Source organism: Prionailurus bengalensis, chromosome B1, assembly GCF_016509475.1.
Source record: "Prionailurus bengalensis isolate Pbe53 chromosome B1, Fcat_Pben_1.1_paternal_pri, whole genome shotgun sequence".
Classification (NCBI taxonomy): domain Eukaryota; kingdom Metazoa; phylum Chordata; class Mammalia; order Carnivora; family Felidae; genus Prionailurus; species Prionailurus bengalensis.
The window spans coordinates 148,422,054-148,438,519 of record NC_057344.1 but is presented as its reverse complement, the minus strand read 5'-3'; the positions used below and the strand labels follow the sequence as shown (position 1 = coordinate 148,438,519).

The following is a 16,466-nucleotide window of genomic DNA, read 5'->3' as shown; positions in this document are numbered from 1 at the left end:
TAAATTATTTGCCTCCACATCTGTCTTCAACTAATAATCTATAAACCCCTTAAGGGCACATGTTCTATTGTACTTATTATTTTATCTAACACAAGCCCTAACATAGTATAGGCGTTAATGAATGTTTGCTTGTTTTTTTAATGTTTATTTATTTTGAAAGAGAGAGCATGAACAGGAGAGGGACAGAGAGGGGGGCAGAGGGAGAATCCCAAGCAGGCTCCACACTATCAGTGCAGAGCCCAATGCAGGGCTCGATCTCACAACCCATGAGCTCATGACCTGAGCTGAAATCAAGAGGTGGATGCTTAACCAACTTTACCCAGGCACACCATGAATGCTTATTAAATAACAGTTTTCCAAGCAAAGATATGAGCAAATGCAAAGGCCCCAGGGTAGAAAAACCTTAGTATGTTGAAGAATGGATAACAGACCAGTGTGACTGGGACATGGAGGAATTAGTGATTCATGATGAGGTCAAAGGGAGTAGGAACAGATCATGTAGAGCAAAGGTTCTCAAAGGTGATGGCTGTGCTGTGTACTGGCATCCACTAGATGCCAGTTTCACCCTTTCCTCCTAAGTTGTGACAAAAAAAATGTTTCTAGACATTGACAAGTGTTCCCTGGGGGGTAAAATCATTCTGGGAAGAAACACTGATATAGAACCTTATAGATGATTTTACTGTGTTTTATTTTAAGTGGAAACAGGAAGCCACTGGAGAGTTTTGAGCAGGGAAGTACGGTATAATAATTGAAATTTTATTTTTTAATAATATTTTTTTTCAACGTTTATTTATTTTTGGGACAGAGAGAGACAGAGCATGAATGGGGGAGGGGCAAAGAGAGAGGGAGACACAGAATCGGAAACAGGCTCCAGCCTCTGAGCCATCAGCCCAGAGCCTGACGCGGGGCTCGAACTCACGGACCGCGAGATCGTGACCTGGCTGAAGTCAGACGCTTAACCGACTGCGCCACCCAGGCGCCCCATAATTGAAATTTTAAAGAGGAGAGTGGGTTGTGAGGGACAGGAGTCTCTCTATGAGGAGAGTGGGTTGTGAGGGACAGGAGTGAAGCAGGGACTTCTATGGCGGGAGTGGCATCGAGGACCAAGGATTGCTGAGTGATGAGAGGGAAGCAGGAGAATTTGAGCTGGACCTTGAAGAGAGAACGGATTTAACCAAATAGCAAGACTTAGAGTACCAGTTTGAAAAGTGTTGCAGAATGTGCAAGGCGCGTTTAAGGTATGATGAAGTTTCAGGACTCTTTGAGGGCTCCCATCATCGTATCAGATGCAACGCCTCAGCATGGGGAGCCAGGTGCCTGTCGTGGCTGATAATCTGTCCTATCTGACTCACTCATCTGCTACTGACCTTCCCTGCTCCCTCAACATTCCAGCCTGGATGAATGGCACCAGCACCGCACTTAAACACTGTCTCTAGCAGCATTAAGGATGGATGGGAGAGGTGCCAGAGAGGAGTGGTTAGGAGGCCTCTGTATAATCCAAGTAGGAGATTATGAAAATCTGCAAAAGGCAAGGGGTAAGAACAATTCACATGCTATTTTTGAAACATTTGTATATTTTGTACAGTACTATTTCTATTAAAAGTTTTCTATATTTCTTACAGTACTACTTCTAAAAGCTCCAGTATTTGAGGGGTGCCTGGGTGGCTCAGTCGGTTAAGTGTCTGCCTCTTGATTTAGGCTCAGGCCATGATCTCATGGCTCATGTGATGGAGCCCTGTGTCAGGCTCTGCACTGGCAGCATGGAGCCTGCTTGGGAATCTCTCTCTCTCCCTCTCTCTCTGCCCTTCCCCTGCTCTCACTCTCAAAATAAATAAATAAACATTAAAAAAAGTTCCAGTATTTTTATATTATTTTCATTCCATTCAAATCTAGTTATTCAGATACCTTTGGCTAAAAGAGACATCTTAGAGTTGGCTTGTTGTCACATGGATAGGTTTGTTTTGCAGGAACAACTTCTCTAACAGAACCATTTGGGTTCTGGGTCTTTATGCCAATAGTTGGGGCACCATGAGTTTTTTAGCATAGCTTTTAGCATTCTGGTCAACAGTTATGTCTCCAGTGTTTACTGTATGTAAGACACTGTACTGGCTAGACATTGTAAGCCTCGAACATTAAAATTTGGCAGAATACATTGCTTTTTCCTCTTTGGTCTCCGTCTCCTTAAATTCTCTCCCACCTGTCCTATTACTTTAGTTGGACCTGTGTCATCTCGGACCTGGACTGTGCTGTCATGTCTGTATCTCTGCCTCCAATCTTGACCACTTCCAGTATGTCCTCTACAAAACAAGAGAGCCATCCTTCTAAACAGAAATCTGATCGTATCACTTGCCTGCTTAAAAACTTCTAATGGTTTCACACTGCTCTTATGATAAGAATTCCAAAGTGTTAGCAAAACATCAACGTTTTTAACTTCTGGAGCCTTATTTCTTACCTCTCCCATCTCCTCCTATGCACCAAATCTATTTCATTTTCTCAAAATGGCAGCTTATTTGTCTAGTTTTTTCTCCTGCTTCCCCATATCTTGCCACAGCTGATTATGGCTCACATTTTAGGACTCAGCTTAAATACCACCTCCTATGCAAAATGTCTTTGACTTTGGGCTTAGTACCCTTTCTGGATGCTCCCATAACACTCCAAGCTCACTCCAACTATAGAACATTGTTATATTGCAAATACCTCTTGATTTGTTTAGCTCTAGCACTACATTGTAAACCACTTGAGGGCAAAAATCGTATATTATCTGTGATTTTACTTCCAGGATCTAGCATAGTGTCATTGAATGAATTAATTAACATTCATTCATTTATCCAACAAACGTTTATCTAGCGTGTTTACTCTATGAAGGGCACTGCACCAGGTTCTGGGGTTTCAGTGGTGGTGAACAAAAACACACGTGGTCCCTGTCCTCACAGAGCTTCTGGTCCATGAGGATGATAGGTATTATTCAAATGATCATGCAAAATGTGACAATGCAAGTGTGGCTAGTGCTGTGAAGGAGAGGTGATGATGCTTTAAGAGTCTACAAGAGAGGGTGTGGCCCCCTTTAGGAACTGTGGTGACTCTTACACTGAGGTTCAAGCATTAGTAGGAATTAGCTAGGTGAGGCTGGGTGGGAAGAGTATTCTATCCAAGCACAGGAATCACTTTGTATGCACAGGCCTTACAAGAGAAAGTAGACTGACAAGAATGAAGGCCTGACATAATCCAGTGAGGCTACAGTGAGAGTGGGAGGGTTGAGGATGGAGAAGGAACCACACAGAGGCAGACCTGGCAGGGCCTTCAGGTCATGTTGATTATTTTCCCTTTCTCTTAAGAGTATCAAGAACTCTCAGCATGGTTGAGGGAAAGGAAGACTTTTTGAGGATAATTATGTCAAGGCACACAGTAATTATTATCTATAATTGTTTTCTCCCAGAACTTTTATTTATTTTGGTGGTTTTGCATAGCTTCCTTTGTATTCATTCTACTGTCTACAATCCCCATTTCACCCTCTTTGGTATTATGTGGTCCCTTTTTGTTAGTCTCCAGGACATCTAATTCAAACTTTTGTTTTTTTTCAAATAGAGCAAGAAAGCATAGCATTGGCTCATGGTAGCCTGTGTGACTTTGTCTGCAACAACTACTCTTTTGACCCATTAATCTAGCCTTAGGTTGTTACAGTTTCTTTGATGCCAAGATTTGGGGGTCCTTTCTGTTAATTACCATGTTGGTACCTCTAATATGGTTTTGAGTGATTTAGTCTAAATAGGGCTTGAAACTATGTAATATTTCCAGCTGTTGTCCACCTCCCCTCCCCTCTCTGCCCAGGTGATTCACATTCCTGCCAATTAACAAATAATGTTTTAATTGTTTTGCTATGACTAATTAAGAGTCTATAGTTGCCATTCAGAAGAATGTATACATCCTATTTGTCATTCATTTTTTGGTAAATATTAATTGAGAATTGACTATGCATCATGAACTCTACTTAGGTATTCAGGATAGAGAGAATAGACATAGTCCAGGTCTTCCTGTTTCTTGCAGTCTAATGCCAAAGACAGCTAAATACACACATAATTTCAAAACAGTGTGAGGAGCGCTGTGGTAAAGGAAAGCATAAAATGAAGGGAACACAGAGGAGGAAATCTAACCTAACTAGACTTACCCATCTCACCTGGGCTGAGGCAGGAAAACTATAAAAAGTTCAAGGCTGGTTGAAGTCTTAAGGATGAGTAGGACTGCTTCAAGGTAAGAAGAAGCACCTTTTCCTTTCCAGGGAAAGGGTGCTATATGGGCAAAGACACAAATGCATTAGTATGTAAGACATATTGAAGGAATTGCATATGGTTGAAAGTGGCCATGGTATAGGAGCCAGGCAGGGGAGAAGTGAAAGATGAGGCTGCAGATGTGAACAGAGGCCAGATCATGAATGGTCTATAGTTATGTCATAAGACACATCCACAAGCAGGAGTGAACAAATCCTATAGATTCCACCTTAAAGTATAGCCAGAATTCCAACACTTCCTGCCATCTTGACTCCTACCACTCTGGCTCTGGCCATCACAATTTCTTGCATGGATTATGATAGTCAACTCCTACCTGGTCTTACTTTCCTTGACTTTCTTTAGTCTGTCCTAACCCAGCAGCCATAGTGTTTAGAACATAAGCAAGTCATGTCATTCCTCCATGTAAAACCCTCCAGTGGAGTACCATCCTGCTCAGTGTACAAAGTCTCATAGTTCTACTTCGTACTTAGTACTCTTTAAGATACTGTCAGTTTATGTTGTTTATTGTTGTCTCAGAACAGAAGCACCTCGAATATGGGAGCTTTTGTCTGTTTCATTCACAGATATTCCATTAACACGTAGAACTGTGCCTATAAGTAAGTTGGTAGTCAGTATTTCTTCAAGGAATGGAATGACTGAGACCCAGATGTATTATGATCCTCACCTCATTAGTTATTGTTGAACAGGTTTATTTTAGCTCATCCCCACCCTTTGCTCTCCTTTCCCCTACCTTATCTCACTCCCAATTCAAACCATATGCTTTCAAACCATTTGTACCGAAATGAATATATACTTTATGAGTATATATTAACCTTTGTCTCCCAAGGACACTTTGTTCATAGTCTTAACCTGGGCTAAGTCAATATATGTTCTTCTTTCTTGTGTCAGCTACCCTTGCCTGTGGTGAGTTCTTTGAGAACATGATTGGACCCATGTTTGCAAGCCAGGGGTGAAATCTTGGCTTTTCGGTGAGAGGAGAGCAGTGTTCTGACTAACTGTAACAGGATCTGAATGATAACAGTCATCAGGTTCCTGGTATAAATCACACTCTCATTTTGTAAATCCAGCATCTCTGTTCCCTCAGACTGGTCGTACTCTGGCCCTTGGTGCTGCTGCTTCCATGCTGTGAAAATGGACTGCTCTATTTTCTCAGCCTCCATAGGGGTATTAGGCATTTGATTTCTTCATAAATAGAGCAGAGAAATATAACCGCAGAATAACACTGTGGACACATTTAACAATATTTAGTTAATGAGTAAAAGAGCTAGACCTTTTGTTACATCGTCTGCTCTTCCAGTCAGTAAATGTTATCATGACCATTGGGCAGTGTTTGAAATCAGCCTATTCTGATTAAGGTGGTATTAGTTACCTTAATGATAATGGTTCATAGGTTATTAAACAATTATTTTCATATACCATGAAAGGTGAGAAATAGTCATACATACCTTCTCAAGGTTGCTTTTAGATCTTTGGTCCTCATATTCTGAATACTGTCTAAATGAACAGCATATTGCTAAACGGTCAAAAACAGAAGGATTAGTGCGAGCCTTTAAGGTGTCTGTTGTGCTTATGTTAATAACAACAACCACTGCCACCACCACACCATCACCATTTTTTGAACTCCTACTATGCTAGAACTACTATCTTTTAAGTTTCTGTAAGATGCTTTGCCTCTGTTACTTCACTGAATGGTTCCAGTAACTCTTCAAGGTAGATATATAGCTCCATTTTTCTAATTACAAAATTGGACACAGAGAGGATAATTAGCAATAAGCAAATGATAAGTAAGCTGTGACCGCAGTAAAGTTAGAGGAGGTGTCTTGTGGCAGCTTTGCGTTTAATTGGGGAGGGGGGTGCGTAATGTGAGGAAGATAAAGTCACCTTTCTTGGGGAGCTCACCTTGAGGTAGATATTTTTAGCAAGCAAAGAGAGTTGGGGTTATTTGGTAATCTTAATTCCCATCTGGAAATAGGATGAGATAGAAGCACGAGCATCTTCTCCATGTGGTTTTGTTACCTCTTTCTACAGAAAGGAGCTGGATATCACCTGGATCTCTTCTGGGTGGCCATCCTCATGGTGGTGTGCTCTTTCATGGCTCTTCCGTGGTATGTGGCTGCAACTGTCATTTCCATTGCTCACATTGACAGTTTGAAGATGGAGACCGAGACTTCTGCACCTGGAGAACAACCAAAGTTTCTGGGAGTGAGGTATGTTAAGTCAGAGGAAAATAGCTCTACAAAACTTACCATGCCACATCTATATGTCATTCAAAGGGAATGAGCAAAATTGGAGGAGAAAAGGCTGGTGATGATTAACTTATTCCTGTACTTGCTGTTCCAGAAAAGACTAAATTTCCATTAGAAAGAAAGTCTTCCATAATTTTTCGAGTTCACTTCTTACGTTACATATATTTCCTTTGATTAATGAAAGGCTAAACGACGCAACGTAAAACTGCAAACAGGCCATCCATTTTCTTGAACATGCAGCTCATTTTGGTGCTGTGGTACGTACTCTATCACAATCCTATTTAAAGGTCAAACTCTTTAACTTTTCAGCTCTGTTGAGACGCCTCAAAACTCATGGGTCTGCTTATGATTTTTAAGATTCTATTAAGGGAAAGGAACTCTGATTTTCCAGTTCATTTTCTGTCTCCATAAGCACTGAGAAACCTTGACCTCCAGCTGTTAAGTTTGGATAGCCAGGAAGGGTTTGTATAAGACCTTTATCCTGTGTTGAATACTTTTTGCAGCAAACCCTGCTCCTAACTGCTTGGGTGAATAGCTCACAGGACAGAGCCATTGTTTCCCACACCACAACAGTGGGTGATTCTTTCCTGGGGGCTGGGGGGAAGGGGTGTTGGATGGGAATCCTATTTGTTAAAAAGTACTCTTGTGTTGTAGATTTGGAAATTAGACTGATGGGATTTATTGCACTTATGAAATTTCCCTGAGCTGTTTGTTAATTAGAATGTAGGACAATGTGATATCTGTCTCCCACGAAAGAAGGTGTAATTACACAACAGTACAAGTTGTTTAAAAAATAAGGGCTTCAAAGAGGCCAGTAATTGATGGACCAGGAGCAAGTGACTTTTTTTTTATTTATTGTAAAAGAAGCAAAGGATTTAGAAGAATCACTTTTCTCTTGATGAATTCAAATCACATTATACAGTAGTTAGAAGAAAATTTTGTAGCTCTGTTGAGCTTATATGCTGTACTTGAGGTATTCATTTATATAAGATATCAACACCTTTGGTGTTTTAGTCAAACATTGGTTTGTTCATCGTGCAGTCTTTTTTGAAGGTGAAAAGACAAGAGCATGTTTATGAAAACAAGAAGTCAATTGGTAATCTTTTGATTTGGTTTCAGAGAACAAAGAGTCACTGGAACCCTCGTGTTTATTCTGACTGGTCTGTCAGTCTTTATGGCTCCCATCTTGAAGGTAAATATATGAAATACTTGCCTCTTCCAGATAGTTGGATATGTGTAGAGTAGAATTCCTTATCTGCAAGATTCTCATCAGTTCTGTGACACACTGAAGCAGAGGTCAGGTAGAATGAGGACTTTAAAAACTTATTTTGATGTTCTTCTCACTCCTTCTATTATTATTATTATTATTGTAGTTATTTGGTTGAACTGTATTAAGTTACCAATACCCAAGCTTTTTGACCTATGTAAATGGCAGTTCCATACAGTTCAATCTAACTGATCTCCTCTCCTCACTACGTTTCTTGCTCTCCTTATATCCTTTCTTCCCATCACTTTCCATCTACTTGTTCCTAAATCCTGCCTCCAGTCCCCCCATATGCACACAGACTAGACTCCTGGATAACATGAATTATCATTTTGTAACTTTTCTCCTATTCTTAATTATTGCTGACAGTATTTAATTATTGCCTAGGAGAATAGAGTAAAATTATGATTTATGACTAGAAAACTTTAGAAATGAACTTTTAAAGAAGAAAAATGATATGGTAGATTATTTAGAAAGTTAGGAATCAAATGTATAGGTTTGACTGATGGGGTGAATATCTACAAAAATAGATGAATATGAGCTATATGGGAAAACCTATTTAAAAGAAATAGGGTGAAAAGAGAAGGTGTAGCTGTCATGCAGCTTCCATTTGTGTGTGTGTGTGTGTGTGTGTGTGTGTGTGTGTGTGTGTGATGTAAGCATTTTATTCTTTTTTTTCTATTAACAATAGTGGCTAATTATTGATAATTTGTACTTTAGGCTTTGCACCACAGTACAAAGCATGCAAATTACCTGTATACCTAGAAGCTATAAACAACCACTGTTGATATATCCTTCCAGATTTTTCTCTGAAAATTTTTGTTTATTTTTTTTGAAGTTTATTCATTTATTGAGAGAGAGAGAGAGAGAGCGCGCGCACATGCAAGTGGGGCAGGGGCAGAGAAAGAGAGGAAGAGAGAGAGAACCCCAAGCAGGCTCTGCACCATCAGCACAAAGCCTGATGCAGGGCTTGAACTCACAAACCGCAAGGTCATGATTGAGCTGAAGTCAGGCGCTTGACTGACTGAGCCACCCACGTGCCCGCATTTTGTGTTTATTTTTAAACAATTCTAATTTTTAAGATTTTTTAAATGCTTGTTTAATTACACAAGTTATGGAGCAGTACATTCTTATAGAGAATTCAAACAATATAGAAGTATAGAGACCAAAAGGTGAAAGCCCTCCTTTTCTCTCAAGTTGACACATTTATAAGTCAGTTGCCATTGAGATGAATTTAAGGAAAGTGGAACTATAATTTCTTAACCTATAGCTAAGACCAGCTTTGCCCTCAGGGTATTTAGATTAATGCATACCTTATGTGCAAAATACTTGGTAAATAGTTAAAAGATGTAAATACTCATCTCTTGTCCTTGGTTTCCACAACGTCAGTTAACTGATTTAACTGATTTCTGACTAGAATCATGAAGGAATATATATTTCACATAACACATGGGAAAGTAAAATCAAAAATAACCTCAAAGTTGTTTCTGGTTACATATGGAGGACTCTACAGGTCAGGGTGCTGGGTGGCTCAGTCGGTTAAATGTTCAACTCTTAATACTGGCTCAGGTCATGATCTCATGGTTTGTGAGTTCAATCCCTGCATTGGGCTCTGCGCTGACAATTCAGTCTGCTTGGTATTCTTTCTCTCTTCCTTTCTCTCTGCCCCATCTCCAACTCGTGTGTGTTCTCTCTCTCTCTCTCTCTCTCTCTCTCTCTCTCTCTCTCTCTTTCAAAATAATAGACTTAAAAAGAGAGTACAGGTCTTACATTCTACAGGGACAGAGAGAAATCTATTACCACTTTTGCCAGTGCAAAGCAAGTTGTGGGGTAGGTTTGAAGTTGTGAGTTTCACAGCATCAAATCCACTACCAAAAAGGCTTTTTATTCCATTGTTGCCCCTTAGCTACCAGCACATCAACTGGTGGAAAGTGTAATGACAGCTTTTTACCACAGAGGCAATGGAACCTCTTTTTGGACAGATCCATTTTTAGAGAGGTCATTGCAGGCAATTGTGATCTCATGTTGTGGGAGGATCTACTAAGAATGAATTTGCCCCTGGGTTTCCTAACGGTGGACTTACACAACACAACTGCAGATTTTTCTTTTTTAATAGGGTCTCTTAGTTACTAGTAGAGGATAAATAGAAATCTTTCCATCAGTTCAAATGTACCTATCAGTCCCCACCCATTTTTTCTTTTATTTTTATATTATTTCTTTTCATTAATACAGTATAAAATCCTAACTCAAAAAGTCAGATGTGTTTAAAGGCTCTTTTTATTTTTTTATTACAGCAAATGGGCTTTAATCTTGGAGAATCTGTCAGCTGAGTAATCATGTACGATCCCAAAGGGACACAGAGAACAGATACTGTATAAATTGCTATTTTTAGGAAGAGATGCAAGACATTTTCAACAACGCCTCTTCCTGACTATTTTCTAACCCTGCACCCAAATATGGCTGCAGAGGAGTTAAAGCTGAAAGCCCTTTTGTTCTTTATTTTACGATGAATCTTTTTGCCCCGATATGCAAAGCATCTTAGTATCTGCAGGAGCAGATTAGAATGCAGAGAAAGGAGAAAAAGAGGTACAAGGGATCAATGAGCATGAATTCCTTTTGACCTTCCTTAAGCTCACCCTTGTTCAGCTGCTAATGTTCATAATCATGGCTATTCCCACTTGGCAACTCTGAGTCCATGCAAAGAGTCATTGTAGGAATCAGCAAAAAAGGTAGTTTAGCAAACATTTTTATTAGGCAAGGTTTTGCCCAAAATGTGGGAAATGAAATTATTTTGTTAATACAGTTTCCAACCTCAATTTGAAACGAACAAGAATAAAGCAGTCCAGCATTGAGAATTGTGATTCCTTAACCTCAGTAAGTAGAACTATTCTTTACTTCAGGAATCACATCAGCTGATTTCAGATCATGTGCCCTTCTTATCGTTGAAATTTGGTGGGTTATAAGCATCCACCACAGAATTGTTGGTAGCTCATGTGAAAAGTCAATACAAGAACAAGCGGATGTTGAGGGTACAGTTTAACTAAAACCTAAGTTATGACTAAGTAAAAGTCAGGATTAACCATTAACCTCAGAATTCACACAGAAAGGGGTATCAGGGGTTACTTTGGAGGAGGGAACCTTTCTCCTCCACCATTTGACTAATGTGTGCTTTAAAGGAACAAGTGACAACTTTAGAGAATGGTTTTACTTAAGAGTCTACCTTTGAAAGGCAGATCAAATGAACAGGATCAAGAAAAATATGTGGCTTTCACTTTTTAAAATGACATGGCTCAACACCTTCCCTGCTCAGCTCCCTGCATCCCCACAGGCTTAGCGGGCTCAGATGATGTAAGTAATTTTCTCTCTGCATTAAGCAGGGTGGGTAGTTGTTGCCTGAGCCTACTTATGCAGGCTTACTTTGAACATGAAATTTGTGACCTCTGTTTTGATCTCTTTGCTGCAGTCTGTCTTTTTACATGGAAGAGTGTAAGGAATCATAGCGTATTAGCTTTAAGTTCATGAGGATACCCCGTGACCTTAGCTAGCTGCAGTCATACGTGCCTCAAATCCCACCACAGATTCAGTACAGAACTGTGGGGAAGCAGGAAGAACTGGCTTCCCAGACCGGTTAAACAGTTTAGATCTGTGTCTCTGCAGCAGAAACACTGCCTGTTAAGCTAGTGTTCTGTATGGGGGAACTGGGGGAGACCACAGAGCAGCAAAAAAAGATGAAAGACAGTTCCTAGAGCTTTCTTTTCTCATTCTTTTGGCAAGCTTAAAGAAATAAAGATCAAGTAAAGTTCACTGCTACTTCTGTTGCCTTTGCTTGAATTAGTTCATTTTTAACATGAGGCGTAGCCAAAATTTGTCTTTGAGATTTGTTTAGGGTTCTAAAATGTAGAGGCTAGCGTTTAATTTGTATCTGGCAAGCATTTGTCGAGCTCCTACAATATGCCACACATTGTGCTCAGTAACAGGGAAACGAGGAGAGGGGATAGTGAGGACGAGGAAGATGATGGTGGTAATAGCCGCTTACATTTACTGAGGTTGGCATTGGACCAGGAGCTCTGCACGGATTTTTTTTTTTTTTTTAGTTCTCCAATAAAACCTATGAAAAATGTACGTATAATTGCATCCATCTTACAGATAAAAAAATATATAAATAACTTGCCAAGTCACAGGGTTCTTAAATGGTAGAGCCAAGATTTGAACTCAGGCAGTTCTGACTCCAAAGCCTGATCTCATAACCATCATGGTTTATTGCCTTTTAAAATAAAACAGTATTGCCCTCAGAGAACTCATTTACTTTCATTTCCCATGAGTTGATCTTCCCCAGCTTCTTTGATCCAATTTCCAGTTCTCTTATGTAGAGAGAAATGTGACATTTTCACAAACTCTTCATCATAAGTCACTCCATGGCTTCTTCAATGACTAGGGACCAGATTGCAAGGCGGCAGCTTCCTTATGGTCCCAGATTTTTATTTTATTTTTTTTATTTTTTATTTTTTATTTTTTATTTTTTTTAAGTTTTTGGTCCCAGATTTTTAAAGCTGAAGGGCATTAGGATGTTATTTTCATAACGTATTCCTGAAGACAACTATAGTGTTGAAAGAACAACATTGCAGAGCTTATATAAAACCGAGGCTTCAAGTCTGACCTTCGCAGCCATCCTTCTGGCCTATGCTGCTGCTCTACCCCCACTACAGAGGGACCAGAGGGGGGCTAGGCTGGACAGTTGCTAGTGATGGTTCTGATGCAAATAATGACATCAATACCACATTTATCATTGCTTGAGTGTCTATTATGAGCCAGGCCCTGAACTAGGTATTATGTAATCTTTATCATAACCACTGTATAGATGAGAATACTGGAAATAGAAGGGGACAATTTTCTCTGAGTTCCACAATGGGTAGAGCCAGAATTGGAACCCAGGTCTGTCTAACTTCTGTGCTTCCATGTTCTCAATCAGTACCTCGTTCTGAGTTTTATGCATACACACACATACACACATACACATACACATACAAAATGATTATTATTCTGCTGGGAGGCTTCACGCCTCTACTGAATTTTGTACTGTGGACAACCCACTACCGTCTACCTTTCTTATTAAATTTACCCTTTCACATTTTTTTATGGGAATATTCTAACACTATCAGAAAATCAAAGAGAGGGCTAAGTAAAAAAGAGTGCAACTACATTCACTAGAATTTTAAAAATTTGGGGATGTAGTCTGAGTATGTGGAATCTTCATTGACTTCAATTTAATTTTTCTATCTGGTTGTAGGATCAAGCATTTAACTTTTTCATTTTTAATGTTTATTAAAGGCATTATAATATTTATTTACAATTAAGCCTTTTGGTTTTCTGGGTACGTTTGTATAATTTTGTTTGCATAATTTTATCACTTGGCATTTCTTGAAGTGCCTGTGAATCTAGTATTCCTTGTGTTTTTTGAGTTTTTATTTCTCCTGTCTTGCCTTATAAAAATGTCTACCTGCTACTGCTATGTATATTATACTAGTTTAACTTAAAATGGGATCACATCTTTTTAAAACATTCTTTTTTTTCTTCCTTTGGGAAATTTCTGTTGTGATGCATTTTTAAGGATTGACCTTTTGATATGACTCATGAACCAAATCCAAAACAAAACAAAACAAAACACCAAAATCCTCTAACCCAGTAATTCTGTCAGGTTTCATCAAGATTTCCAAACTGAAAGATTTTTATTAAGACACACTGCACTATCTTAAAGAAAATGGTCAATTTTGTAAGACATCTGTATCACATTAAAGATGACCCCAAAATTGAATCAGTAGCCTTCCTTATATGTGCTATTTCCTTTTCACCAAAGAATATTTTTTTAAAAAACATCATCATGGGGCACCTGGGTGGCTCAGTTGGTTGAGCGTCCAACTCTTGATTTCAGCTCAGGTCATGATCCCAGAGTTTGTGGGATTGAGGCCCACATCAGCATGGAGCCTTCTTGAGATTCCTTCTCTCCCTCTGCCCCTCTCCTCAACTTGTTCACTCTTTCGCTCTCTGAAAAGAAAGAGAGAGAGAGGGAGAGTCTGTTTCTTGGGGGGGGGGGACAAAAAAAAACCCCATCATCCTATGTAAGGCTGTTATCCTACCCATACCCCATTCTGAGTTAATGGTACCTTCTGATTTTATTTTATGGTAGATTTGGTGAAATCTATCATAAATTCAGAGAGAATGGACCCCAACACCATAGCACAACTTTCCACCACTCTGGTGCTAGAACTGTAATAGAGAAAATATTTGGCTAAACTTAGGGGAGGGGTGGAGATAAGGCTCAATATCACCTTTGTGATTACTTTCTTTCAAGCCAGAAAAAACACTTCACCCAGATTAAAAAGTAACTACTACAGGATTTCTAACTAGTTGCCCAACTGTAAAAGAACTATACTTCTCTTTTCCCCTTCTACCTTTCTTTCCTTCCCAAGGTATTAGAAATGAGATAACAGGAAAGGAATCATCATATATTAAAGGAAAATGGGAGTGCCCTTGCCTGCAAAAGACATTTTAAAAAGTTTAAAAATGAGTGAAAGCTATGAAATGGTTTCTTTGTTAGTTATTTTTTGGTCAGTTCGTACAGAGGAATGGAAATGTGCACATTCTAAAGCAAACAAGGCACATGTCAGACCTCAAGTGCTTGAATGTGACGTGCTCACCTCTTTGTGGTGACTGTTAGGTATTACAGCACACGTGGCTTCCCTACCATTCCGGCCGCCCCTCCCACCCCTTCAGCATTCAGTGTCATTTTTTTCTGAGATCAAGATCAGATTAGCTATGTTACAATTATTAGCTTTTTTTCTAGAAGAATCATGTGATATTCTGTGTAAATAAATATATGTATTACATATAAATTTAGTAATTCCTATAGCTAGCCAATAACAATTGGAGATAGTCATGACATATTTTGAGTATACTAATTCCCCACTACGGGTCAAAACTACAAAACTGTTTCATTTTATTTATTTGTTTATTTGTTTGTTTGTTTGTTTAATGTTTACTTATTTTAAGAAAGACAATGCATATACATGGGGGGAGGGGCAGAGAATCTTCTTGCTCAGCGTGGAACCCGACACAGGGTCTGTCTCAGGACCCTGAGATCATGACCTGATCAAGAGCTGCTTAACTGACTAAGCCACCCAGGTGCCCCAGATACAGAACTGTTTTAGGTAATTACAAGGAGAGGCTGGTAGAAATTGTGCTTCATTTAATACATGTAATAGTTCTTTAAAAATTACTCTGAAGTCATACTGTTTTCTGGCTACAATAGCCTCCTTTATGTAGAATTGGTAAGATGGGACTTAATTGATTGTGGTTTTTGAAAACTGAAATTACTTGCACTTCTTTTCAGAATCCAAGCTTGAGAACCTTTTGTTGTTTAAATAGAAGACTTCCCAGAAACAGAATCATCCTTGTTTCCACAGTACTCAGGACATTTCAAAGGTCTAGGAATAGATAAAACTCAGGGAAGATGGCTTTGCAACTTCCCATTGTTAAAACACTTTGTATTAGTACAAAAGACTCTTGCTAATTAATGCATTAAAATTATTAATTCACTTTTTAAAGATGTGTATTACTACATGTGTGTAATGAGCTGCTTCTGTATGCTCAATGCTCCTTTTAAGCAGTGTTCTCATTATTTAGTCCTCTTAATATTCCTTAGAGAAAGAAAGGGGACAGCCACTTCATGTTTGGTTCATTGAGAGAGGCATTTACACACCAAGCCAATAGATCATTTGGCAAAAATTATTAAGGAAAAAATCAACAGGCTGTTGGAAAGGAACTTGGTCTCAGGAGCTAAGCAACCGTCTGCTTCTCTTTCTACCTCACAGTCCATGCAAACATCTGGTTTACATAATCTTTCCTTTTAAGGGGAAAGGAAAACAAACTTTTTTTTCCCATTAAAAACTTATTTTTTGAGGTCATGCATGCTCATTGTTTAAAAAAATGCAAACAGGATCAAATGAAAGTTGAAAGTCTCCCTCCATATATTTCTAGCACAGAGTTTAGAAGTTTATCATGATGAGTATTATTATGTCCTATCTTTTAGTTTCAGATTTGGCTTTTATTTAACCTATACTTCTTCATTATTGTTTTTATTATTGTTGTTTTTAACCTCTCTCTGACTTTTTTTTTCTTTCTAGTTTATTCCCATGCCTGTACTGTATGGCGTGTTCCTGTATATGGGGGTAGCATCCCTTAATGGTGTACAGGTAACTTTTCTATAGCAATCTAAGTATAGTTGTATTTTTTCCAGTAGTAATGGTAGTCCAGTAACAGATCTTTGAGGAAAAGTGCTACTCATTAACTGCTGAGTTTTTTAAATGCATATATTTACAGAAAACAAACTGGTGGTTGCCAGAGGGGAGGTAGGTCGGGGGATGGGTAAATTCGAGAAAGGGAATTACCAGTACACTTATCATGATGAGCATGGAGTAATGTACAGAATTGTTGAATCGTTATATTGTACACCAAAAATAATATAACACTGCATGTTAAAGAAAGAAAATGCATTTGTTTGCTACTTTCTCTGCCAAACACCTGCTTTTTATTTGAGTTAATTAACAAAATTAATTTGTGTTAACAAATGTTATCATACATACCCATTCTTGAAATAAGCTGTTAAAGATCATT

At 38.9% G+C, this 16,466-nt stretch overlaps 1 protein-coding gene across 6 annotated transcripts in view; it reads left to right on the top strand.

Moving 5' to 3' along the window:
- The window catches only part of SLC4A4 (solute carrier family 4 member 4), a 348,226-nt gene that overhangs the window by 319,584 nt on the left and 12,176 nt on the right, over nt 1-16,466 (top strand). For all 6 annotated transcript variants that reach the window (XM_043572514.1, XM_043572513.1, XM_043572509.1 and 3 more), the window contains 3 exons: nt 6,315-6,493; nt 7,652-7,724; nt 15,977-16,045. In XM_043572514.1, the coding sequence (XP_043428449.1) occupies nt 6,315-6,493; nt 7,652-7,724; nt 15,977-16,045 (321 nt within the window). The remainder of the gene's footprint in view (nt 1-6,314; nt 6,494-7,651; nt 7,725-15,976; nt 16,046-16,466) is intronic.